Source organism: Pelodiscus sinensis, chromosome 4 (assembly GCF_052426305.1).
Source record: "Pelodiscus sinensis isolate ZL-2025 chromosome 4, ASM5242630v1, whole genome shotgun sequence".
NCBI lineage: Eukaryota > Metazoa > Chordata > Testudines > Trionychidae > Pelodiscus > Pelodiscus sinensis.
The window spans coordinates 13,374,109-13,402,075 of NC_143055.1; the positions used below are offsets into that span (position 1 = coordinate 13,374,109).

Sequence of the window (27,967 nt, forward strand, 5' to 3'; positions counted from 1 at the left end):
GAGAATATGAGGTCTGAAATACTGACAGACAGAAAACACCCTTTTGTTTAAAAACCCTGTTTCTACAGCATTCACACAGGCTGACTTTTAGTGACAGGGCTGTGTTGACACATCCTTGTTGCTAAACGCTGTGTAGAGTAGACATAGCCAAAGAATAAAATCCACTGGCTGAAAGTTGAAGCTAGACAAATTCAGGCTAGAACAATGAGAGTAATTAACAATTGAAACAAACCACCAAGGGTTGCAGCAGATTCTCCATAAATGGCAATTTTAAAATCAAGATTGGACATTTTTTAAAAAAGACATGCTCTAATTAATTAATTAACAGGAATTAATTCAGGGAAGTCCTCTGGTCTGTGCTATTCAGGAGGTCAGACTCTGAGATTGATTAATCTGTACTTTACAGATGGAGAACACGAGAACCCAGGGACAGCCATATTGGGTTGGACCAAAGGCCCAACTAGCCCAGTATCCTGTCTTCTGACAGGATATTTGCCAAAAACTTGAGAGGCAATTATCAGAATAGGGCGATCATCAGGTGTTCCATCTCCTGTCACTCAGTCCCAGCATCTGGCAGTTAGAGGTTTAGGGACACCCAAAGCGTGGTGTTGCATCATGACCAATCCTAGTCTTCTATGACCATCTTGGCTAATAGCAATTGATAGACTTGTCCTCCATGAACTTATCTAATACTTTTTTTAATCCTATTATAGTTCACAACACCCCCTGGCAACGAGTTACACAAGTTGTGCATTGTGTGAAGAATATTTGGTTTGTCATAAACTTGTTTCCTATTAAGGCTGTGTCTAGACTACAAAGTTCTATCGGAAAAAGAGATGCAAATTGCAAACTTCTGAAAGAGGCTTTTCTGACAACTGGCCCATCTACACACAGCCAAATGTCAGAAAAAAAGCCTCTTTCGGAACATCCCTTCTTCCTCGTAGAATGAGGTTGCCAAGGATGCTAAAAAAATGCATCTGCTTTTCCAAATTTTTTTTCAGAGTTTTTCTGGGTGTAGCCTATCAAGTTACTTGCCTATCATGCTAATAATATGTTTGTGTTAATTTAAATTAATTTAGTAATAGCTAAAAGCTGTAAAGCAAGAAATCTTCTAAAAGCTGCTCTCAGGAGGCCCTGTGTGTTAGCTTGACCGATGTCTGGGTTCAAGTGTAATACACTAGGCCTTATGTCTGCCCATTGCAGTTTGTGAAGGCCCACTAATACTAGCACAGCAGCACTCAACTCCTTGGCAGGGACTTGGCCATTGACCCACCTGGATACAGGTCCGTGCCCTTTCTTAGTTGGGGCCAGGACATGTTGGTATATAAGAGTCTAGCAAGAGCCCCAAATTAGTGGTCCTTCTGCTTGTACCTATATGTCCGTGGGCATATACTGCTTGTCTTCCCCCACACAGTCAACCACAAGCCTTTTGGTGCCATGCATTGACTGGGCTGTGGCAGTCCAGATGCCATTAGGCATAGGAGCAGCATGGGTGCCGGACAGCCCAGCCCTAGGCCACCTGGTGAGTTGGGTACCCCGTCAGTGCAGTGATTCCTGCTCTAGGGAATAACAAAATGGTTCAGCCTCTGAATGCACTTTCCAATGAGCACCATGTCTGCATTAAGGCAGGGTTGCACTTGAATGAAAGAACATGCATAAGCTCACAGTCCAGCTCAAGTAATATGGGGCAATATTTTATCTTTGGTCCAGGCTGCAACAGGCCATTTTCAAGAGCAGCAGAAGCTGAGGTTAGCAGACTTCCATGGTTGAGACATGGTCTTACCCAGATTCCGGTCATAGCTTATTTATGGTTTTCCAGGACTGAAAAGGGGAACTTAGGTTTGGACCTTGCACCCACACAGGATGGTAGGAAAAATACCCTCAGACTCAGCAAATGTATCATTATATAAAAGTCCCAAAATAATTGAGTAAGGCTGAGTTAAGTAATCAGGTCACTGGTTGCAACAGATAACCACAAAGGCCCATGGCAACGAATTGACGTATATGATAATAAATTAAGAGCAATGATACATTTACCAATAAGAAAAGAACACTTCTGCATTAGAAACATCCCCTATTCAATATGCATAAAACATGTTATCATCAGGGTCACTTAGTATAAAAGTGAGACCCCAGCCAAGCGGCGAAAGGAAGGGGAAGATGTCGTCCTTGGAAGGGCCAGAAGGATGGCCCCTGGTGATGGGGAAGGTGAAGATAATGAGAAAGATGATGGGCTAACACCTAAGATTTTTCTAGAAGGAATGAGGTAAATATATGGTAAGGAAATATGGATGGACATTCCCTGTCCTATGAAATTGGGGTGTTTGTGACTGTGCTAACCATATTAATAAACTATAAATATTGTAAATATACAAGAGTTTCCATAGTGTGAGTGTTGCAACCATGCACGTCAGGGTTCCCAATTACTGTATAATTGAATACTGGGCCTGATCCTGGGACAAAGAACCTGTCAACCCTAAAGGTGGGTCATTAGAATGTAAACATAATCTTAGATCAGGCTACATGGGATACCTCGGATATCCTGGAAAAACTTTGCAGTCTAAACATACCCTAAATGATGGCACAGAAGACCAAAGACAAAGGTGAATCCAAACTGATGTCATTTACATTTCTTTCTAGCCTCAACAGAGTTCACATTTTCTTAGCTTAGACTGAACTCAAGATTTGACTGGTAAGACTAACTGACTTTACCAAAGTCAATTGACACAGGCAAGATGGAACTCGGGTTATGCTAGTTCCCTTCCCATTGCACTAGGCCATATTCTCTACCACCAGAAAAATACAAACCAAACCTCACATTTCTTGAACCAAATCAAGGATGTAGGAAAGATATTGACAACGACACCTCTCATTCTCTTCCTAACGGAATCGTCACGCTACCCCCTCCAGCTGTGGTACTCACGGCAGGCCCCATCTTCACTTCCCTCACAAATTAACTTATACAGCTGGTTTAAGCAGGGTTTAAAGGTCATCGTATTTGAACAAGATAAGCACAACACAGTTTGACTGGCCAGCATGAATCGCGCCGAAGCACATTAGAACAACGACAATGCTCCAGCCCAGGTTGGGACGGGGAACTAACATAAGTAGGAGCAGCGAAGAGAACATCTCCCCCTCCTTTTACTATCAACAGATGGGAGCTGCCACACTCAGGACTTAGGGGAGCACTGTTTCTCCTCCACTCCCCACCCCACTGGTCGGCGTGATGGAAACCCCTCATTCTGTTTCAATCTGCCTTGGCCACTGGTTTGGACCTATACCAGAGCCCCATTTCCAATCATCCTAACTTACTTTGACTTCATCCATGCTGAGATTTAAACCCTTGTCTATGTAATTTTACTGGGCAGACCGGTGTCAGCTGAGCCATCATCGCCCTTGTTTATCAAGTCCTAGTGGTACCTAAATTCTTCTACCTAAGGTAGGATTTCTAATCAGTCTGCATACGAATCATTGTACTGCCTAAAGTCTGCTACATCTGGCAGGTTAGTTCCTCCACTACAATGTTGTTCTGAGGAAAAGTGGCTTTAATTAAAACGTCCATGGTGCCAAACCCTAATAGCTTTCCTCAGTTTTCACTCCACCCTCACACACCCAAGAGTCCCTCTGAGCTGAAACCTGTTGTCTATACTTGTTTTTACTATGCTCTATCCCCATCTCACTTGGGCAAGCCCTCGCTGATTCCAGTGGAAGCTTTGCCTGAGAAAGAACCGATTGACAGACTGAGGACATCAGGACTTGGTTTTATTTGATGAGAACTGGACCTAAAATGAATTACTGCTGAAGCAAGGCTATAATGACCTTTTTATTATTTGTGGAAAGGAGATCTATTTTCCAGAGAAATTTCTAAGCTGGTGCTGTGAGCTCCTAGAAGAGCCACTCCCAAGAGAGTGATGTGTTCCTAGTTAGATGGCACCGTGCTTATTGGAAATAACCTCTTCAGATCTGGAACAGAAAGGCCTGCTGCTCTACCAGCTGTGCAGGTATACAGGTTCTGGGAAGCTGTGGGGTTACTGCTTCGTGTGGAAGAGGCCTGACGAAGCTTCACTGGTGGGCTCAGGCATTACTTGGATCTTCTGGTTCTGCAGGGCTGCTTCTCTCATTTTGTAATACATGAACTCATTCTGCTGGAACATGCGCAGCTCCATCTCTGACTGGACACGCATGACCTGCAGGGATGAAATCAAGGGGCAGACCAAGAGATGAAAACTCTATGACAGTCGCTCTCAAAGTAAAAGAATAAAGTACCTTCTAAGGTAGGGTAGTGGCCTCCTGTGCCCCACTTCCATCAGATGGCTTAAAGTCAGTGCCATCTAATGATTATTCGGGGACATGGGAGGATGATCTCAGTCCGGTTCCATAACCCAGCCCTCATCAGGGAGGCCAAACACTGACTAAACAAGGAGCCTCAGGGCTGTCCCAGATCCAGTGGTGGTCCTTCTTAGGCTAGGCTGATTAATGGCAAGGCTGTGTGGGGCAGATGTCCCTGCTGTTGTCCGCTGTAGCTCTACTGTAGACAAATATAGGTTCCCATTCCCAGAGCTGTCAACCCAGAGTTCTTCACGAGGCCAAATTTGCTACCAGTATTAGATAACGGGGCTGTCCGGCACCTGCATAGGCCGAGGAGGGGTACTAAGGACTCTTTTTAAACACCCCTCTCCTGGCTAGCTGGCCTTGGATACAGGGACACAGGGATCTGTGTGCTGTGAACTCACTGCTCTCCTCCTGGTGAAGATGGGCAGGGAGTTTCAGGGAACAAACAGAGCCCCGACTCCACCCTAAATACACCAGTAACTTACTGCTTCTGTAGGCCAGCAAAAAATTACTATCCCAGGCAAGAGAAGAGCATGGAATGAAGTGGGTTCCCAAAGCACAGTTCCTTTCCTAGGGAGCTTCTGAGACAGCACTGCAACACACTGCCCCTAGGATGGGCTGAGGAAAGAAAATGCACATTTGGCAGTGGTTTGGGGCCTATACTACTGAGGTGGTTGCATAAAGACCTGTGAGTGTCTCATTCACACACACACACCAGTCACAGTGCCACAGGCCAAGGTCAGGTGGGGACAGAGCATACAAGAAAACACATCACTTCTCCAAAGGCCCAGCAAAGCCTACACCCAGCTCTGAGGCTAATCTAGAGCTGAGCAAAACAACTGTATCAGAAAAGGGCACTTTTTTTCCCAATTTCCCAATACCACCTTTGGAAATGAAACCCTTTGTTCTGAAAGATCATTTTTCCTTAAAAATATCAACTGTGAGTTGAAATGTCCATTCAATGTGATCATTTTCATTTCAAATCTGCATTCCAGCATGAAACACTTCTTTTCGGATCACTAGCACGTTTCAAAATTTCCAATGTTATTATCGCCTTTCATTCCATGGGGGTTTTCAACGCTGTATTCTGACTTTTTCTCCCAACGTGGGCCCAAAATCAATGTGAAAACTCCACTATGCAAAGCAAGTTTTATCTGATCAGTTCTCAGTTTTTCAGGCATCTGCTTTGCTCATCTGTTTAAGTTTAACTCTTCATAACCAGTGAGGCAACCCAGATTACCCAGACATGTGTCCAGCTGTGCAAGGGACACTGGACACCTACCTCCAAGTCTTTGGTGATTGGATGGGTAGGTCCATGGGTCACCAGGAGAATAGCATAGGCTTTACAGATCATGCCATGCCCTGCTTCAATGAGGCTGGCATGCCAGTGCGTCACGCCAGCTCGCATCACTGCCATCCCTAACTGCGCGTTGTTGGGATGGTATATTTTCCTGGAAAAAACACGGAGAAATGTTATTGTGGTGGGAGTCTAACTTCCCACGTGTCAATATTACTGGACACACTATTTACTGGGAGCCAGATTCTGCCATGCATACTCACACAGAGTGCTACCTCAGTCCGTGAATGGACCCACTGCAATAAGTGGCACTACTATTCAGTGTGACAGAACCTGGCTGGGAACAAACATTGTGCTGATAATGCAGGCTCCAAAGATTTGCAACCCCACATTCCATTGGTCCAACTGCAGTCACGAGCCGATGCCACACTGCTAACAGGGCAGTTCCAACACCTGAAGCAATTGCTTGAATTTAAATGTAAACCTAATGCTTAGCTCTTATGGAGCACTTTCCATTTATGGATCTCAAAGCACTTTGCAAAGGAAGGAAAGTATCGCTGATCCCAGCAGAGTTGTCCTTACCCATGTACAGAATACGCAGTTGAGTAGGGCACCTGAAACTCTGCGGCACTCCTTTGTCTTAATGTCCACCCACCTACCTCCTCCTGTCCTTGTTCTGTGGCTCTGCTTGCTCTGGAGAGGATCTAGTTCACTTGAAAGTAAAGATGCCTGCCAGACCTATACATGAATTCCCAAACTGGTAAGCGTGAAGAAATTCTGAGTGGGAGGGGAGATGCGTGAGGCAACCCAGTTCTCCCCCCCATCAAGTTTTCCTGCCCCGGTCAGTTCCTTTTTTTTTTTTTTTTGCTCAACGAGTTTTGTTATTTTGGGGGGAGGGCATAAGGGTTTTACAACCATCAAAAAGGGGGCATGATGCCGAAAAGTTTGGGAACCACTGGAACACTGAACCTGCGAAAGCTATTCAAGTGGTAACAAAGCCATTTAATGGGCATTTGCCAGACTCAGGTATAATCTATTCTGCAGGATCCTAGTTTACAATTAAAAAAAACAAACATCATTAATATGTTGTTGAAGATTATAATATCACATCTCTAAAAAATCATCATCCCCCTTGGCTGCCATTGGGCAGAGGGGCACCAGTTTAATAGTACTGCCTCGGCCCCATAAATCCTAAGGATGGCGCTGGTCCCCAGTTTTATAGATGGGGAATCTGAGTTGCAGCCATGTGAAATGCCTTTCCCCATGTCGCTTAGCAGGTCAGCGCCAGAACCAAGGTTTTTACACAAGTTCCATTTCCAGGATTATGATGATCATTCCACTGGAATGCGCTCATAAAACAACAGTGATCAAAGGCGTTCAAAATGAAATTGGACAACATGGCAAACAAGACACTCCTGAAACAACGCTTCTTTGGCAGGAGGATGAATTAGGGGATGTAACAGGCCTTTTCCATGTCTAACGTCTATGATTTTTCTCAGGCAGTTTTCAAACCTGTGATTTCTAAAAATCTGTGCTCACTTTGCCATTTGAGCCAAACTTAGTCTGAGGGAGGACAAAACAAAAATTGGAGAGTCTGAGTCCAAACAGAATTAAACCCAAGCCACTTCTTCATAGCTTGACAGGTTTTGCAATAGAAGCTTGTTTTAGTCAGTAAAGGGTATGTCTACACTAGCTCTAACTAGGCAAATGAGGGCAACCGGAGTTGCAAATGAAGCCCGGGATTTAAATATCCCGGGCTTCATTTGCATGTTCCCAGGCGCTGCCATTTTTAAATCCCCCTTAGTCCAAACTCTGTGCCCACGGCTACACGCGGCACGGAGTAGGTAGTTCAAATTAGAGATCCTAATTCGAACTACCATTACTTCTTGTGGAATGAGAAGTAACGGTAATTCGAATTAGGATCTCTAATTCAAACTACCTACTCGGTGTCGCGTGTAGCCGTGGGCAAGGAGTTCGGACTAAGGGGGATTTAAAAATGGCGGCACCTGGGAACATGCAAATGAAGCCTGGGATATTTATATCCCAGGCTTCATTTGCAACTCCGGTTGCCCTCATTTGCCTACCTAGCTCGAACTAACAAGCTAGTGTAGACATAACCTAAACAAGTAGAAACAGCATGTACAAAGAAAACGGCAATTTCCATCTGGTAGGACAGGACCATCGAAAGGAGATTGTATTAAAATTATGATAAGTATGCGGGAAGTGCTTGGGTAAGATGCTGCTGGGCCTGCTAAAAATGAAAGGAGATTCTAGATGGTTTGAGGCTTTTTCCAGACTAACTGTGTATTTGTTTCTGGCCAATCTCCTCTTGGAGGCCTGCTGCTGGAAAGAAGGAAGGCAGCTTCCAGGTGGAGATGGCTCAACAAAGCAAGAGACTATTTTGCAATGGAAAAGCTCCCCAGCCAAAACAAGGTTGAATATGTTATTCCCTACAGGCTTGTCTCCAACAGGCCTGTCTCCTAATGTCCTCTTCCCCCCAGCACTTGAGTCCTTTAAAATGGGACTGGGCAAAGACACCAGGAAGTCAAGAGGGGATTTCTCCCCTGCCAAGTGTATTCTGGTAGGAACTTTTTCTTGTCTCCCCCTTCTCAAGTATCACGGGTGCCAGAGCTGGAGTTGGGACACTGGACAAGTTGGTCCAGAGCTCTGAGGAGGTATCAAGCATTCACTCTTTCAGCTGCTTGGCTGGCTGGTTCTTGCTCACGTGCTCAGGTCTAACTGATCTCCCTGCATGTGGTCAGGAAGGAATTCCCCCCTGGGTCAGTTTGACAGATTTTGCACCTTTCTCTGCAGCCTGGAACGCAGGCAGCTTGCCAGGATTATCTGGGTGTGTCTCGTTTAATCATTTCCCTTCCATTGTGAGGGTTTCGGGCACTGGTGCACCTCAGTCCCATCTGTTCTCTGCCTGTTGCACATAGTACTCCTGTCTTCTATGGGTTCCATTTACTTTGGTCTGAGGTCAGTTGCTGGGCTTAGGGTGCGAGTGTGTGGGTGGGTGGTGGTGACCCATGATCTAGTCATGATTCCTTCTGCCCTTAAAAGCTGACTCTCACACTCCAGAATAAACTGCAAGGAACAATTAGTAGTGAGAGCAAGGGGCACAAGGTAAAGGGCAAGTCAAAATTTTGCACATGGTGCCGCCTGTGCAGTCCACCAGCATTGTCTTCTCACAGTAGCAGAGATCACAGTACAGGAACACAGTGTGTTCTTTACATAACAATAGATTTTCATGTCTAATTTCTCTGGCTCACCCTCTAAGCAGCTCTGGGCAGCTTCTCAAACCAAAGAGATGGGATAATTAAACCTGTCCAGTCCCCAACTAAAGTTGTAGGCAGGTAAATTGCAAAACCATCCGGCTTTGGAACTTTCCATTCTCAAAGTGAGCAAAACTCTCTCTCTCTCTTTGGTGATAACAGCAGGGCCTGATTCTGAACTCAGGGATGCAGATTGTACACTTATGTCACTCCATTGACCTTAATGGACTCACTCCTGTTTCACATCACTGTAAAGTGAGAGCAGAATCAGGTTCAGAATCTTAAAAATGTCTTAATTAAATTATAGACTCAAAAAGAGCCAGCCTGAAAATTTGATCACTTACAGGTAACCATCAACCATCCTCTTTGCATAGCCTGCTGCTTCTTCAAACATCTGGAGATAGGAGAGCACTTCCGAAGCGATGCTCAGGATCCTGAGAAGGTAGATGTTGGTGTCTCCCAGCACAGGCTCCTGTTTCTTCAGACACTCCCGACAGAGCTTCACAACCTAGGCACCCATGAAAGGCAAATGAGTTCAAGAGAAGTCAGAGCACTGCCTGCCCTAGAATTACCGACCGAGCACTACATCTTGTACGTTTCACATTTCTCCTGTTGCCTCCATAGCTGCTCTGCAGAGAGAGAGGCTCTGTTATACACAAGCGAGGAAAGTGAGAGGGAAGGGTACAAATGTAACCCACTGGTGAGTGAATCACCCGTTTCCCCTCCGTGCCCTTCCACAAAGGACTTGAGACTGTTACAACCTCACCAAGGGAGTCTTGGCTATGTCCCTGGTTCTGGAGCTCCCTGGTGTGTTGGCAAAGATGGCGGCCATCAGACAAACTTTTCCACCCCACTAAAGTGCATCAGCAGAGATATGGGACTGGATTGACCCCAGCTCTAAACCTCTCATGTGGTTGAGGTTCAATCTCTGTAAAATGGATCAGAGGGGAAAGACTGGATCTGCTCCCCTTGAACACTGGGGGAGTTTGGATCCAGATCAGAACCCTTGTGACTTGGTTCCATCCCTTCTTCATTTACCCTGGAGAGCGAGCGAGAGTGCTCCAGTGAGATAGGCAGCCCCAGTGGAAGGGTCACCTACTACCACACAGTGGACAGAGAGGAGGAGGAGGCCAAGATGAGCAGAGGAGAATGAAAGAGCCAGGGAGGAAGGAATTGGTGAATTTATATCAGTGTATTCATTCCTTGTCTGTCCCATAAATACTGACATCAACAAATTGACTCCTTTGCTGGAGTATGCAGCTATCCCCCCACCTGAAGTATTGTTTCATAATATGACAACAAACACTGGCCGAGTCCGCCAGTGGCTCGGTGAGATCAAGCTGCCCCAGGTGACCTTGCTTTCCCTGACGTTCTGCAGCAAGGAGAGACCAAAGACACCCTGACTTACTTCATGGTAGATCCCCTCGGAGCGGGCCTGGTTGATCTTCTCCAGGGTGTCCTTGGAGAACTGGAGAACGTCCTTCACTGCATCTGGGGAGGGCTGAGGACAGCATTGGAAAGCCATTGAAATGCATTCACTGCTGAAGTAGCACCTGTATTCCCCAGAATAGAACCAGGTGCCACGCTGGGATCCTGTAAGCTTGCGACCATTAAGCTCAATAATAAAATTTTCACTGACTTCACTGGGAACAGGATCGGCCCCTTTCTGTACTAACCTGCAGACTGATTGTGCTCTCACCGGGATGCAGGGGGAGAGACCTGAGGGCTTGGCGGGGGAGGGGAGGCATGATTTTGTTGGTTGGGTCATATAAAATGTCAAAAGTTGGTGACTGGCCATTGGGAGATTCTTGCAAACCTCAGTGGGGGGGATGAAAAAGTCTGAGAGTAGGAGACTGAGAATAAACTGCCCACAGTGAGGTTACCCAGAGTCACCAGGTGCTGCATGTGCACAATGTATGACAAGATTGGGGCCATCGATGGAAACTTCCATGGATTATACCAGGGAGGAATGTAACCCTATATCTTATTTATGTGTTAGAAAAACTTTTAGCATCTTGCGACAAAACCTGATTTCCTTCCTGGCTTTGAAAGCAAGCCCCTTCCAGGCCTCAGTGGCAGCTGCAAGCATTCCAGAACCACAAGTCAGCCCCCAAAATATCGAGGTTGTGTTAAAAATCATGAGATTTAACAACTAATTATTGTTGGGTTCTTTTCCTTTGCCTTCTGTTTTGAGTTCCCATTTCTTTGCAACCACAAGGGCTAGAAGCCTCCTTTTTTGTTTTTAAGGAAAGCTGAGATTGTGGCATAATCACATGATGCCTTGAGGTAGGACTTAGAGAAAAACACCCACCTATATCGTGAGTTTCACAATAAAAATCACAAGAGCTCACAACACTGATATGTGACCAGAAACCAAAGCAGGAGCCCTGGGTTTTGACCAAGGAATAGATTCTGATTCCTCCTGAAAGAGGAAAAGGTTTGAATTCAGCACTCTAGGGCTATGTCTACACTGGGGAAAGTTCCTGCGCAAGAACATCTTGTGCAAAGGTTCTTGTGCATGACTTCTTGCACAAGAACACGTCCACACTGCCATGTGTTTTTGCGCAAGAGCATCCATGACAGTGTGGACATTCCCTTGCACAAGAAAGCTCTGATGGCCATTTTAGCCATAGGGGTTTCTTGCGCAAGAAACCCCTGCTACGTGTCCACACTGCCCTCTTGCACAAAAACACATAGCAAGAGGGTTTACACTTGTTAGAAAAGAGCGTATCTCTTGCACAAGAAGCCCTGTCTTCTTGCGCAAGAGCAGGCGGGCAGTGTGGACGCTCTGCGGGTTCTTTTGTAAGACCAGCCGTTCTTGAACAAGAACCCGCGAGTGTAGACATAGCCTAGGTTTGCTCCATTGACTGCTCCTGACATCTGAACTGCGGGAGGTTTGAGGAATCTTTGTTAGATTTTGCTAAATTTGTGGAAATGGCCACTTGTGCCCTACTTAAATCGGTGTAAGAGCTCCTGCTGAGGAAGCGCTCTACTGGCAGAAGGAGGGCAGTGTGTATTACTGTGGAAGCTGTACATTGGCCTATATTAGGTCGACTTAATTTTGTAGTGTAGGCAAGGCCTTATTTCATGACAAGTTGGGGTGTGAATCCACACCTCACTCTCTTGCCATGGTTTAACTGTTCCTGAGGGCACACACTAATTTGTTAAAGTGTTGTGATCTAGTCCTCTTTGAAACAGGACTTGGGTAAAGCCCATTAACAACCTGCCAAGCCACATCTCCAGGGTGCACGCAATTAGGTATGTCAGGCTAGTGTGGCACAGAGTCACGTGACAGCTTGCTGTGATCTGTTCATGCAAACAAGCCCTTAGATAGACGTTGATGCTGGACGCTACAGAGGAGCCACACACACTGTGCTCTCTCAAGGAGACTTTACTTTGGTTCGTTCTTGTTGCTTTTTCTTTTATCTACATGAAGAGCCCTCTTGCACCGAAAGTACATGGTTGCACTTTGGGTTTGGAAACATCCTTCAAATGTTAAGTCTGTGAGGGGCAGTAACCATCTTTTTGTTCTGTTTGTACAGCGCCTCGCACAGTGGGGTCCTAGTTCATGATGGGGGCACCCAGGTTCGGCGCCAATACAAATAGAAAAGAAATAGCACCATCCCATGACTGACAATGCCCATGATGTACCTTGTTTTCCCCTTCTTTCACAGCCAGCATCAGGTCATCTTTGATCCCTTTCTGGCAGTGCTCACACGTGCAGTCAAAATAGTACTGCTTCTTCAGCTGCTGCCTCCGCTCGCTGCTGACATTGAGGAAGTCGATGTAGGAGACGGTCAGCTCTTCCCCAGGTGAGATCTTACCCAGTGCCCGCAGCTCGATTCTGGGTTCAAATGAGAAGAGATGTGGAATTAGAAAGCCACGTATGAAACCCAGGCACTATTCACAGCACTGTACAGGACAGTTTCTACCGAGGATCTCGCCTCCCAGAGGCAAACGCTTGTTGAAAAGCAGGGGGGTTCTCAACCTGTTTCTTTCTGAAGCTCCCCCACCCATCACACAGCCCGCCTGTGCCACAGTAGCTGCTTTTCTGCATATAAAAGCCAGGGCTGGCATTAGAGGTAGCAAGCAGAGCAGTTGCTACCCCAAGCCAGCCCAGACTGCCCCTCAGTCAGCAGCCTGGTCCCAGCCCCCCAGCCAGTCTCCTCCTCCGGCCTTTCTCCTGCTTCCCAGGCAAAAGATGTCACCTAGTCACACACCCTCTCCTAGGCTGAGGTGACAAATGGGCTTTGACCACTTTGTACATGTGGGAAGCTATCACACCCAGAATTCCCTTCAACATCTAGGTACTGGTGCAGTGCCCTGGGAAACTGAGGCATGCACACACAGGGTTTGTCACACCAGCATTAAGGGGTAGCAAGCAGAGAAGCTGCCTGGGGCACTCTACCACAGGGCCCCCCACAAAACTACCCTGCTGAGGCTTCGGCTTCAGTGCCCAGTGGTGAGACTCAGGGCCACAGGCTCAGCCCCATGCAGTATGTTTCCTGTCTTGGGCCCCAGCAAGTCTAACACTGGCTCTATTTGACAGACCCCCTGAAACCTGCTCTCAGCCCCCAGGAGGTCCCAGAGCCCTGGTTGAGAGCGACTGTCTTGAAGGACCACTTTAACCCTTCGAATACTGAAAAAAATACACAGTTGTGCAGCATTTGAGCGATTCTAACACACCCTGTAAAAGTCCCATCCAAAGCCTTCACCCCCCTCCTGTCCCTCCCTGTGTCCTAACCCGAAGCTCACTTGAAAGTAGCAAAGCTGTGACGATCAGATCTGGAGCCGCACATACAGTTATGGGGTGACTCTAGATACAGCCCTTTATTACAGTATTTGGATGTGTTCAGGGCCACGGCGATGCCCCAGTTTACTGCGGCATCCCCTCCAATGAAGACACAGATACTCGATAGGCTAATTATGGTGATAGCTCTGCACTTTCCGATCATGCCTGCACCGTGGGACTGTTCAAAAAGCCCTAACTAAACCGCACCCTGCACACCCCAGCCAGGCAGCAGGGGACTTACTGTAAAATGTGGGGGGGGATTCCTGAAAGGTAGGAGAGACTGTTTTTTTCAAAGCCCTGGTTTAGGCATCGGAAAGGAACTTCCCCACGTCTTTACGCTCCACCGGTGTAGCAAACCCTTTGATGAAGGTGACCAAGCTTCAAAAATACGAGGCCAATCATTTTGAGACCAGGTTACTACTGTCTTTACTGACTATACAGAAAATACCAATTGCTACTACTCTGGTGAAAGCTGTGGTCATGGGCGTCGGCTATGTAAGGTGGGGGAAGGGTCTGCCTTCCCAAACCACCAGGAATAGCCCCCACTCCGCCCCCAGAACACCTAATGGAGGTTGCTGCCCCCAGTGCCCGCCTTCCCAGTGCTCCAGGTCTGGGGAGGCTAAGGCTGGCCTCGTGGCATACCCTCCTCCCTCCCACAGTGCTTGAGAGGCTGGGCTGGGTTTAACTGGGCCGCGTAGCACAGTGCGCCTTCCAGTGGGGCTAAGGAAGCTATGGCGAGCGCGCACCCATTTCCCTCCCCTCCATGTAGTGGTTCGCTGCCCCGCCTCCCGGGGTGAGGCCTAGCAGAAGAGGCAGGGCTGGAGGTGGAGCTGGGAGCTTGCCTCCCCCAGCCTTGTTTTCACCGACCACCCATGGCTATGGTGCTTTGCCTTTTCCTTTCCTCTCTTGGCATGTGTTTAAAAACCTGGGACACTCAAAAGTCCATTCTAGTTTGTCTCACAGGCCAATTTCTCCTCTCTTTTACATGGGTGTGACCCCACTGAAGTTAATGTGCTTCTGTGGTGTAAATGAGAGGAGAATTTATCCCAACAGGGTTATCTAAGGTGGGGGAAAACCCATCAAGTGACTGTAAATAAGGCTTCCTAGTAGGAGTGGGGAACCTTTTTTTGTTTGGGGGGGGGGGGAGGCTCACTAACCCATAGAAAAATCAGCTGGGGGCTGCACACAAGTGAGAAGCAAAACAGAAAAACCAAATCCCCACTGACGTGGCCCCCAACGGAGAAGGAGAAAGACACCCCCCACATTCCCTTCACACACCAGAGTGTAGGGAGGCCCAGGCTAGTAGATTTTTTTGCTCCAGCCCCACGGCGGGCTCCCCAAGGCTAGGAGGGAGCCCCAAGCCTCAGGGGTCAGATCAAGGCTAGCCCCCGGGACTTAGGTTATCAACAAAGGTTCCTGCTTTATGGGATGGTTAAAAGTGCGAGGCTGTTTATATACGATATATTTGAGAGAGTTTGTGCATCTCTCACTCTGTCTGTCCCTCTGTCCATGTGTGAGTCTGTTTGTCTAAGAACGCCTCCTAAATGGTAACAGCTAGGACCACCAAATTCGACATGCAGCTTCCTCTTATCATACCTTAAAGCAAGGTAACAGTTTGATTGTAAGTGTGTGGGGGGGGGGGGCGGGTCTGATGCTTCCCCCCATTCATATGGGGATGCATAAACCAAGCTCCTTCTAAACAGCCAGAGCTAGGACCACCTTCCTCAGGGTATGTCTACACTACCCTCCTAGTTTGAACTAGGAGGGTAATGTAGGCAAACCGCACTTGCAAATGAAGCCCGGGATTTGAATTTCCCGGGCTTCATTTGCATAAGCGGGGAGCCGCCATTTTTAAATCCCCGCTGCTTCGAACCCCGTGCAGCGCGGCTACACGGGGCTCGAACTAGGTAGTTCGGACTAGGTTCCTATTCCGAACTACCGTTACTCCTCGTGAAATGAGGTGTACCGGTAGTTCGGAATAGGCACCCTAGCTGGGCCCTAATGGACTAGTACAGCCTCAGCTGGGCTAAACTCCCCGGCCCTGGTTCAGGCCGGGGTCTGCCCTTAAAGGGCCAGTGCAGGGCGAGCGCCCTGTCACAGAGCCCTAGGGAGTAATTACTTTCAACGGCTGTGGGGAGTAGCTCATTCGAAATAGCAGCAGTGGAGCATCCACACTACAGCTATTTCAAAATAGCTATTTTGGAATAGGCGTTATTCCTCATGGAATGAGGTTTACAGAAGTTGGAATAAACCATCCATTATTTCAAAATAATGGAATTGCTGTGTAGATGCTTGCATTGTTATTCCGAAGTAATGGGGCTGTGTAGACGCACCCTTAGTGAACAAAATGTATTTGGGCATAGTTTAGCATACTTACGTGTCAGCAAAATGGAGCTAGTTCAGAGATTGGATCTACAATACATTTTACCTTATTTTAATCTATCAGGGTCCCAATCCTGCTAATACGTCACTGGTTAATTGCTTGATCCATCACGAAGGGCTGTGTACTTGTCTGCAAGGCCTGGGGATTTGTAGCAAATGAAGCCTACGCTTCAGCAAAGCGTGTCCAGAAAGCCCCCGTGGTCAGAGCAGGATAAAGCCCTACAAAGAGTGTTGTCTTGAGAGCAGCAGCTATGAGATTAGTTTGTAAGGAACAGAGCTAAATGGAGCAGCACAGCAGACATGAGCTGTAGGAAGGTGGTACCGCAGGAAATGAAACAATCTGAACAGTCATCCTCTTTTACTAAAGGTTTGAGCCTGCTCTAAGATCAACAAAACTCCTTCCATAACCTTTCCCCAGTCCCCCAAAATTCCAATGAACTTCCAGAGTTTGTAACCAACGCGTGGTCCCCTTATGCCAACACAAGGCAGACAGAAAACAAAGCTGATCAGATATGACATCTGTAAACAAACATTAAACTCACTTGTCTGTTTTGCAGTCCTGGCTGAATGTAATGCATTGTGGAAACAAACAACATTCCAGCTTATCTGAAGAAGTGGGTTTTGCCCATGAAGGCTCATGGCACTATATATATTTTTGTTAGTCTCTTAGGCCATGTCTACACTAGGGAAGCATTTTGAAATTACTAAATTCAACTTAATAATTCCCAATTTAACAAATTTGAACTAGTGTGTCCAAGCCTTGAAATTAGTCCGAGGCAGGCTCTGTTAATATGGATGCGCTACCTCGGACTCAGAGCCCCAGGGAGCACTGGGGAGTAATTAGTTTGAATTACTCTGGGGAGTAATTAATTTGAAACAGCAGCACTATTTCAGCATCCACACTAATGCTATCTCAGAATTAGCATTACTCCCGATGAAAAGCAGGAGGTCAGACTTCGATTTTTGTGGCTCACTATTTTGAAATAATGGGCTTTGTAGTGTGGACACCGCACTTATAAATTGGATCTAAGAGGGGGTTATTTCAAAATAATTCCTTAGTGTAGACCAGGGCTAAGGTGCCACAGAGCTGCTTGTTGTAATTAATAGTGAAAGTCATTTAAAATATTTCAGTTCTAATTTAGGACAACTGCCTACTTGTTTTGGATGAAGATTGTATTGAAATCAATGGAGCTATACTAGTTTACATGTTAAAATTCTGGACCATAAATGTTAAAACAGTGCCCCTTCCAACAAAACATTGCAATAGATCAAGTGCAATAAGAATTAAAAAAAATTAAAATACACCTTTAGAAATCCTTTAAAACCCACCAGAGAGAAATATATTTTGAACAGGTAACAGAGGCATAACGAAAAGGCAAAACAGGAAAAACTGTAAAGATAAACGTGGGAGACATTTAAATCTCAGTGTAGTCAGTGCATCCAGAAGGAACTTTTTGTTACAAGGAAACACAGAGTATTTAGTTTGTCAGTAATGCAATCACTTGTCATCTCGTAATAAATCGGGTTTTATTGCAATTATTTGGGACTGGCCAGGGTTAGCGAGACCTTGTTGGACTTTCATGCTCTTGCTGCAGTTGAGAGGACAGGAGTGAAAAGAATGCAGACGGGAACCATGGAGGGAGGTCAGAGGAAGGAAGGAAGGAAGGAAGGGATGAAGAGACAGAGAGGGCATTATCAAGTGGCAGGTCTGAGCATACGGAAGAGTGTCAGCTTTTTTTTTTTAAACTACCACAAAATGCAGAGGTTACAAAGGGAGGCTTTGGGTTTAGTGAGGTTTTACACATGGGGGGGAAAAAACCCTTTACATTCCAAGACTGAAGGAGAGTGAAACTGTCCACACACCGAGGCAGCTTAAAGTCTCATTATCATTGTCACTTGTGGCTGCCAGTTAATACAGGAGGTGAGGGGTAAAGGTCAAAGGGGGAGGATTATGCTTACAAGACCAACCCACCTCATCTGTGTGTGGAACATTGATCTTACAGCCTCATGACTGAAAGACAAAACAAACATCTGCAGTTTACATGGGTCACATGTACAGCACAAGCAATATGGAGTCAGCACATATAGTAAATGGAACAGGAGCTGCTCAAGGTCCAGGGGACAGACACAAATCCAGCTGCAGCGTGGAGTCTAAAGCGATATAACACTCCTCTGTCACTCTGCAGCTACTGGAACAGAATTGGTGGCCTGTGGCAGTTTCAGCTGCCACCTGTCCTGGCACTAGGATTTAAGGAGCGATCTGCATGTAAGCATGAAGGGGGAAATTGTGATATTCTGAAGAGATCAGCTCTGTCTGCAGTTAGTCTAGCCAGGCGCAGGTGTGGCATGCTAGGAACTGGACATATACAGGAAACCTCAGTCACTGGATCAGAGAGACTCATGTTTTGCAACATTATGGAAAAAACGGTTCTGATTTTTCTCAGTAAATCATCAATGACTCCATCAACACCATTAGACTGACAGTGGCTTAAATCAACATGAAAGGAAAATCAGGCCCGCTTGTTAGAAACATGGAACTGACCATACCTGATCAGCCCCATTAAAGATAATGGCAAAATACCCATTGACTTTCAGGCTCCATTACCTATTATCTTTTTCAGAGTAAGACAAGAAACCTCTACATGCACCTGACCAACTGCGAGAGGGGTGGAGAGTGGTCCTTCCTGACTCCCCAAGCGGTCAGCCGATGTCCAGAACAGTCTATTTGATTACATGTTTACCCACTTTGCAAGTCTTGGTAAATTCATTGGGGGAAAAAACTGTGCATAGAGAGCTGGAGAATACCAGTGTCTGGCTGCTTTCTTTGACAAAGGATTTGGGAGAACAGTAACTAACCAGATAATGAATCATCTGTGAAGTCATGATTTAAACTATCTTAAAATGTATGACTTTTCCTGAAGAAAACCCCTCCACGTTTTCCAGGGAAGTTAATTCTGAAACTCAGCTAAAGCTGCCAGCAATGCCCCTTGGTTTGCCTTATGAACACTTGTTTCCTAAGCACTGTTCTGAGTCCTCCAACTCACACCACACCGAGCTCTGGAAATCTAGAGTTCAGATAGTAAAAGGCCTCAGGACACTTGTGAAACAGCAATGTTCAAAACAAAGGAGCAGAGTCTAAGCTCAGATGTGTGGTGAGCTGCGATATGAGTTTCTGTAACCGATTGCTAGTGCACTTAAACATTTTGGAGCGACTCCTTCCTCCGCACATCCCAGAACATGGGGGACCAGGAGACCTTGTCTGCAGCAGAACTTCACTGACTCCACAATACAGAGGGGCAGGCTCTGGCAAGCCCATAAAGCAAATCCATTTCCCCTGTGCCTGGCAGAAGCCAGCTCCAGAAGGAGTCCTGGCCCAGGACTGGACAGTCAGTGTTTGGGAGCAGAGTGAGGGGAGACCACTGGATCAGCTATCACATGGATTCTTGGGATACAGGCAGTGTGGAAGCTAGTTCCACAGCTGTGGCTGGAGTAGCCAGCATAGAGAGGCTGCACTACCATCTTGGGAGCAGAGAGGAAAAGTTCCTGCAACCCAGGCCCTGGATAGATCTGTAGTGTGCAGCCCAGGTCTGTGCAGCAATGTTATGTGGTAATGGCAAATAATGACACAAGGAGTCACTTTTTTCTACCTCTCAATAAGGAAACTTTATTAGAAGCAGAAAACCAGTGTGATCCTGAAATCTACTCTTTCTTTGTTTCCTTGATGAGTTGCTGCCTCAAAACACCCCAGCCCTCTTCCTGCCACAGTTTAAAGAAATAACGCATCAGGTACCCTCATTTGGGGTATTTAGGGTGTGTGCACAATAGTGGAGTCCTAAAAAGACAGGCCACTGTTTGCCACGCATCTGAGTTTAGAATGCAGCTCAAAATGTTCTTCAGCTTTTGAAGGCAAACATTTGGCATGACAGATAACACTGCAAGTAACCCATGCATGGTGTGCAGTACATAGTGAAGGGGAACTGAAATGCCTTAAAAAAACCCAAATGGTTTAAAGTCAATAAGAGAATGGGGGGAGAAGGAGAGAGGGCATAAACATATAAACTAAATACATTGTCAAATAAACAAAACTATCAGTAACTCTTCTACAGACCTGCCAAAGAGCCAAGAGCAGATGTCAAAGTTGTTGACTTCTCTACTTTGTTTATCTATCTATATTCCTATATGGTCCCATCACCATGAAACAAGTGGAAAGTCTCCCATTGACTCCAAGAATCTTTGGATCAGGCCCTGTCTCCCCAAATCTAACAGTTCTTGCTCTTTCCTCCTTCCCCACTGGTGAGTCTAAAAACTTGAATGGTCAGTAGATGCTTGGAGGATGATAGCCTGATTCCTGGCACTCCTAATGCTTCCAGTAGGAGTTTGGGTACATAAGGCAGATAATTAAGGGAACACTGTTGGGCTGATTGATTGAGGCCCAACATTTAATTTAACGCCTTTGATCGATGCAGATGTTCTGAGGTTTTCTTATTTCAATGAAAGTGACAGCACTTTTTGCTTGGATTTATACACCCTGTGCAAGATCTGCAGCTGGTCAGTATAAGTCAATGAAGCAATGCCCATCCACACCAGCTGAGGATATGGCCTTCCATGTACATTAAAATCTTCAAGCCTGATCCCAAGAGGTGCTGAACACACACCTCTCCAATTGACTTGGATGGACAAATGTACTGGCAGCTGGCAACCTACCAGCCCTACCCAACTGGTCTGTCGGCACCGTGTTTCCCATTGAAGCTTGCACAATCCCTTTCGGTCTCTGCTATATTTGTCAGGTGACCTCAAGAGGAACTGTGGGTACTCAGACCCATATTTTCATGGTTTCAATTCACACACAATCTCGAATTATATCAAGGTTCCAATTATAAATAGTTTATTAGGGGTAAACAAGATGTTACAAGATTACAAGATGTTATCAGCATGCCGGAGTCATGAGCAATTTGTGTTGTAGATGGTTATAAACTCATCAAGGTATGATATGTGGTTATAAGCCACAGTTACAAGCAACCTATTGACCTGGACTCATCTAACAATTGCTTTATGATAATCATCCAGTAACTGTTCATAAATTATTTATAAATGGAGCCTTATATAACCTATCTATAACCTGTATGTCTTGTTACTATTTTACTCCATTTCAGTGTGATGGGCCTGCTCCAAAGCCTACTAAAATCAGTGGAAACTGAAAATAATGTCAGTGTCTTTGGACCAGGCCTGTTAGTTGCATTTGGCGTACTTGTTTTGTGTACCAAAAAGCAATAGGAACAAAAAAAGGAGAAAAGCAGCAGCTCTGCAGCTCACCACAAAGGAGTCTGGCTTTCTTGTGTCACCATTTTGTTTTCCGTGAACAAAAGAGGAAGCCAAGGGACTTTCCCGGGTGCCCCAGGCAAGGCTTGGAACCAGATCTGGGGAACGAATCAAGCACTGGGACAGATGTCCTCCCTTCCCTGCCAAGCCCCTTAGAATGGAAACGTACTCACTTGCCGTTGTTGAATATCACCGTGCTGTTAGGCCAACAGTCATGGTTCACCAGGCAGAGATTGGGGAAGATGCCCACACCGACAGCCTGCAGTCCCCTTTGGTCACTCAGGGTGAAGCCATTGCAGTTTATCTAGTCCCCAAAATATAGGCAAAAAGTATATATATTAGAGGAGGAGAATAATGGTGAAATCTTGGCCTTGCTGAACTCAATGTAATTGGGTGTTTTGTCATTGACTTCAATGAGACTCAAATAGCACCCTAGATTTTGGAATATTTTCCAATGAGTCTTCCTAAAATGTGTTTTCTGTGCTCCAAGCCTTCAAAGAGACAGACAGACAGAGGCAGTGCTAGAAACAACACCCTTTCGCCTGGCCAAAGCACTAGGAAACTCACAATGCAGAACTCGGGAAGAGAGACTGCATGATCTGTCTGCTAAAACTTATTTCCATTTTTAAATGCTGTTGGTTTGAGTGTGTTCAAGCTCCTTCTGGTTCACTTTCTGCAAATATTCTAGCAAATGAGTCTCCTGGGAAAAGGGAAGTTTAAATGATTTGTGAAGAACAGTCACAGGAAACAAATTTCAAATTTGTGAGACTGTCTGTATCAACCTAAATCTACTGACTACACCCACCCAATCTGAGAACACACCGATGCCATGTGACCGATGTATCCAAACAAAACAAACTCAATTTGCAATGAATTTAGTCTATTTCATCCTGGTAATGCCCAAATGACCGACAGACTAAGAATTGTTTACAGTCATTATTCACTAGTTATACTAATTTCAGTGACAAAATTACACGAATTTAAGTGACACGAAAAGTAATTTGTTCTCAGACAATTTGCAGGCAGACATTGAGGGGAAATTTGTGAAATGAACTGTTCACTAGGAAATCATTCACTCCACTACTAACAATTCCATTTCCTTTCCTGGCCTCCCTGACGCTATCCTCCAGCCAATGATAAGCAGAGCGTGGTCCAGAAGTTAGCAGAGGTAAGAGGGATTCTGGACTTCATTATTCCTGGCTTTGCTCCAATCCATTGGACCAGGTTCCCTTTGCTAGAGCAGCATAGAGATAGCAGAGACTGGCTCCTTCCCCCTAGCTGGGGATTCCTCCAGCAGGCTGAGAGCCAGCATAGTCAGGTCTAATGCAACCATCCCATTAGCCCCTGGTACAGGGAGAAGGGATCACGGGGCATACTTTGTCCAACTGGCCATAGCTGGAAATGTTTTTTTGGAACTGTCACCAGCTGGAGTATGTTACATCAACCTCATGTCAACTCTCACCAGTACCAAAGCCAGGCAGAGAGTCAGAGCCATACCTGGTCACTGAGGTCCCCAGGGGCCAACTTTCTCATTGCCCGGGGGGTGCTCAAATGCCTAATCCAGCGTAGGCCCTGCACCCATCCACTTCTCATAAGGCCCCACTGCCTCTTCCCACCCCCAATTGGCCGCCACCCTGCCCCATTCCACTTCTTCCCCAGAGTGAGCCTCACCCTTGCTCTGCCCTTCCCCTCCCAGCTCCTCCTGTCCATGTTGAACAGCTGATCCACAGCAGATGGGAGAGAAGGAGCTGATTGGTGCGGCCTGCCAGCAAGCAGGAGGGCAGGGGAGGAGGTGATCCAGAGGTGAAAGTAAACAGGTGCGCCCCAGTGTGCAGCTATGGCAAGAGCAGGCTGAGCTGCAGCAAAAGCCAGCAGGGAGCTACTTAAAGAGCTGGCAGGATTGCAACAGGACAGTACCTGTAAGAAGTTTTATGGCCTGTAAGAAGTTTTATGGCCCAGTTTAGCTAACCATCTTGTTAGTCTTTAAAGTGCTACATTGTCCTGCATTTAGCTAAGTGTAAGCATGGTCAGGATAAGCTCTACTCTGACATCTGGTGGTGAATTGTGGCGAGTAGTGCAAAAGACTTCAGGGGCTGATTTTGTTTGCATAGGCACACCCGGGCCGGCCTGAGCCATTTTGGTGCCCCGGGACCCCAGACGGGCGGTGACGCCCTGGGCGCATGGCACGTGGGCCCGCCTTCGGGTGCACAGCTCATGTGTGAGCCCACCCCTGGGGTACGCGGGCAGGCACACGGCACATGCGCTGCCTGGCCACGACCGCTAGTGCGCCTAGCTGTGCAGGGCCCTGCGGCTGCGGGGGGAAAGGCACTGCAGGGTTTAACGCGGCCCCTGCCCTGGGCGGCCACTGCAGCCCGCCAGGAGCCGGGCGTGCGGTGCCTGATGGCAGCTATAAGGGGCGTCGGGCACCCCTTACAGCTGCCATCAGGCACCCCCCATCAGTTGGCACCCCGCGCAGCTGCCCGGCTCGCCCACCCCTTAGTCCGGCCCTGGGCACTCTCACCCCACCTAGTATGAGCTCACATCAGCCCAAATGGTCACTTTGGCCGCTGTGGGATTCCCAGTCTCTCTGGGTATGTCTACACTACCCCGCTAGTTCGAACTAGCGGGGTAATGTAGGCATACCGCACTTGCAAATGAAGCCCGGGATTTGAATTTCCCGGGCTTCATTTGCATAAGCCGGGCGCCGCCATTTTTAAATCCCGGCTGGTTCAAACCCCGTGCCGCGCGGCTAAACGCAGCACGGGGTTCGAACCAGCCGGGATTTAAAAATGGTGGCGCCTGGCTTATGCAAATGAAGCCCGGGAAATTCAAATCCCGGGCTTCATTTGCAAGTGCAGTATGCCTACATTACCCCGCTAGTTCGAACTAGCGGGGTAGTGTAGACATACCCTCTGTTATTGAGGCAGGGGGGATAAAGTGTTGTTACCCTGATTATGTGAATCAAGGACAGTGGAACAGTGGAACTGTTTTATGACAGAGGGATTTGCCATCAACTAAGTAGCACTCGCTAGACAAGGGGCGTGGCTTCCAAACCCAGTAAAGTGAGAGAGGCTGGAGACAGGGTATGTCTACACTACCCTCCTAGTTCGAACTAGGAGGGTAATGTAGGCATACCGCACTTGCAAATGAAGCCCGAGGTGTACCGGTAGTTCGGAATAGGAATCCTAGTTCGAACTACCTAGTTCGAGCCCCGTGGAGCCGCGCTGCACGGGGTTCGAACCAGCGGGGTTTTAAAAATGGCGGCTCCCCGCCTCTGCAAATGAAGCCCGGGAAATCAAATCCCGGGCTTCATTTGCAAGTGCGTATGCCTACATTACCCCGCTAGTTCGAACTAGTGGGGTAGTGTAGACATACCCACAGGTATTGGTACCTGGTGGCAGCCCCCACCTCCGCCCCCGCCCCCACCTCTGCCCCCACCCCCGTCCCCGCCCCCGAGGGCCTGAAACACCAAGGCTAAATCTACACTGGCAGCTTCTTGCACAAGAACTCTTTTGCAGAACAGTTCTTGTGCAAAAACTCTTCCGCAAGAGAGCGTCTACACTGCCATGTGCTTTTGTGCAAGAGCATCCATGGCAGTGTGGACGCTCTCTTGCGCAAGAAAGCTCTGATGGCCATTTTAACCATAGGGGCTTCTTGAACAAGAAATTCATGGTGCCTGTCTACACTGGACTCTTCTGGAAGAGCTCTTGCGCAAGAGGGCTTATTCCTCATGGGGAGAGGAATAACTCTTCCGGAAAAAGCCCTATTTTACAACACTATACTGTAAATTTACTTCTGGAAGAACACTCGTGCAGTGTAGACAGCCGGCAAGTTTTTGCGGAAGAACGACTGTTCTTCCACAAGAAGCTGCCAGTGTAGACGTAGCCCAACTGCACCCTCTCCTCTCTCCACTGTGGAATATCAGAGCTAATTTTGACTCCATTAGGAGTCTAGTTACAGGCTGCTGAGCTGAATTCATGTTGGGCCAATGGTGCACCGGCACTGAGGCTCCCCGACTATGGGCTGAAATCACTAAAGAGCTAAAATTTTACTAAGACCTGAACTCGCTGAGTGCTGCGGGGGAGCCTAAAGCTATATTGCTGAGCTGCTGGCAGAGCAGTTTGCGGGATGACTGGCAGGCAGCCGGCGGAGCGGCTGGCAGGAACAACCAGTGGGCGGCCGGGAGGAGGGGCGGCAGGCAGCCGGCGGAGCGGCTGGCGGGAACGACCAGCGGGCGGCCGGTAGGAGGGGCGGCAGGCAGCCAGCGGAGTGGTTGGCGGAAATGACGGGCGGGTGGCCTGTAGGAGGGCAGCAGGCGGCCAGCGGAGCGGCTGGTGGGAACAACCGGTGGGACAGCTGGTGGAGCGGTGGCAGAGTGGCTTGCATTAAAGGCTGCAGCAGAACCCTTATGGAGAGGTGGGGCCGTTGGCCTCAGATCATGTAAGGTGCCCCTTATCAATCCCCTGCCTCCCCCATTCCACCCAGGTGACTTTTGGGGTGTTGGACTCTCTATCAAGACTTTTGGGGTGTTGGACTTTTGAGGACTTAAGGTGATTCTGGGCTGGGGTGGGTCTTTGCTCATAGTTTGGTCTATGAATCCTAGTTGTGGTGTTTTCCCAATTTAATGCTGATGTCAGTTACCTCATGCTATTAAAGATTTGCTGCTATACCAAGGCTCTGTGCTTGCGAGAGGGGAAGAATTGCCTTTTTGAGGCACCCAGAGGTGTGTGTAAGATTTCCCAGGTCACTGGGTGGGGGCTCGAGCCGGTGTTGCTTTATGTTGTTGGGAGGGGACCCCTAGGTACTGAACCCGGCCCTTACTGCTATTAACCAGGCCTAGCAGAAGGGTTACATAAGCAAAAATCTTACAGGCCCCAGCCTATAGGCCTTGCATTTCAGCCATGCTTTACTTCTATATCTAACCCACACACCTTTCCTAAACACTCATCAGTCTTACACTGCTATAATCCTGCAGCTTACACCTACATCCATTGATTATACATGCAATAGCATACACATTGCACCTCATAGCACAGCGATAAATGGATGATAAAATGAATTATTTGGCTACAGGAGCCAGTGGCACATTTTCAACGTTCTTTGTGAACTCAGCATCACCCCATTATCAATAGCTCTCGCTTTGTTCTCCCAGGAGGCTGACATACCACTCCGAATATGTGAGAGATGTACTGCATGCCAAACTGCTGGCTCTGGGCCGGCCAGAAGTTGAGGAAACTCTCCACGTCGACCCTCAGCTCTGTCTTCTCCTCTTCTCCAAAGTTTTCCACGTGGTTCTGCAAGTCATCAATGGAGACCAAGCAGCCCTCCGTAAGACCACCTCCCTCTCTCTCTATCCGCCACATGATGCGGGCTGCCAGCCTGGCCAATACAGAAGATTGTTAGGAAATTCCAGTGTGCTAGTGCAATCCACAGACAATCAAACCCAGGCCCAGCAAGGCAGCAGGGCCCGAATGGAGGCCATCACACTTCATTAGGGAAAAGCAGGAGTTGTATTTGGCCTCGATGAATTTCTCATCTGGAATTAGTTGAATCCATGGCTCCTGGCTCCCTTTGCAGGTTGCTGTTAATACAACTGAAAATGCCTTTCAAAGCACGGAAGGAAAACAATGCAGAATCTTAAAGCAGAGCAGGGTTGAGACTTCCCTGTTGTTCCCATCCTCTCCCTAGTTGTGGGTTGTAAAGCGCAAAACTCTTCAACCCAAGAGTTCAGTAATTTTTTTTTTCATTTTTAAAACATGGTATGAAATGTATCAACTTGTGGCTCTGGCTACAGTGCTTACCTTGCCCTCTGAGCACCTCCCACTCTTTAAAGCATACATCCACCTAGTGTACGGAGCAGGAGGCTATTACAGATTGAACCTCCCTAAAGCGGGACTCTCTGGTCCTGCAACATCTGTGGTCTGACAGGACCATGGATGTTCCAGGACCAGAAAGTCTCAGTGAAGAGCTGGCGGCTGGGAGCCCTGCGGGCTGACAGGGCAGCAGGCTGCTGGTAGTGAGCTGCCTGCGAGGCTGAGAGCCTATCACGAAGCCATGGGGCTACCCAGCAAGGCCCGGGGCCCAGCATGCCGCAGCGGGGCTGGAAGCCCAGAGCACTGCAACCGAGCTGCCCGGCAGAGCCAGGAAGCCCTGCACTGAGGCTGGCGGCAGGGAGGGAGCCAGCCGGGAGCTCGGCAGCGGAGTCAGAAATGACCTCAGTAAAAGCCCTCATCCAGGACTAGTCAGGTCCCAAGGGTACTGGAAGAGGGAGGTCCAACCTGTATCCCCATTTTACAGATGGAAAACTGAGATAGACTAGGTGACTTGTCCAAGGTCACAGCGCAAGAGCAGAGAACTGAACCTGCGTTGCCAGCCATCACTCTAACCACTAGTCTGCCCTTCCTCTACAGAGGCGTGGCACCTTCTGATTCATCACCCGCACTCTCCACTCCACCATATATCTAGTACCACCCTGGCAGAATGGACGGCCTGACAGAGCTCCCAGAGCCAGTGGCAGCATAGGGGGCACCCCATAAAGGGTGGACCCCCTATTTAGAGGAACCATCCCAG

At 47.6% G+C, this 27,967-nt stretch overlaps 1 protein-coding gene across 2 annotated transcripts in view; it reads right to left on the bottom strand.

The window, feature by feature from the left end:
- Window positions 1-3,741: 3,741 nt before the first annotated feature.
- SMYD1 (SET and MYND domain containing 1) overlaps window positions 3,742-27,967 on the bottom strand; it is a 44,883-nt gene continuing 20,657 nt past the window's right edge. Inside the window, exons 3-10 of one of the 2 annotated variants that reach the window (XM_006111612.5) lie at window positions 26,563-26,776; window positions 21,571-21,701; window positions 18,051-18,089; window positions 12,556-12,748; window positions 10,313-10,405; window positions 9,249-9,412; window positions 5,615-5,783; window positions 3,742-4,187 (exon numbers count right to left, since the gene is read on the bottom strand). In XM_006111612.5, the coding sequence (XP_006111674.1) occupies window positions 4,029-4,187; window positions 5,615-5,783; window positions 9,249-9,412; window positions 10,313-10,405; window positions 12,556-12,748; window positions 18,051-18,089; window positions 21,571-21,701; window positions 26,563-26,776 (1,162 nt within the window). In that variant the 3' untranslated portion in view covers window positions 3,742-4,028. The remainder of the gene's footprint in view (window positions 4,188-5,614; window positions 5,784-9,248; window positions 9,413-10,312; window positions 10,406-12,555; window positions 12,749-18,050; window positions 18,090-21,570; window positions 21,702-26,562; window positions 26,777-27,967) is intronic. The other variant, XM_006111613.5, reaches the window with a different exon arrangement.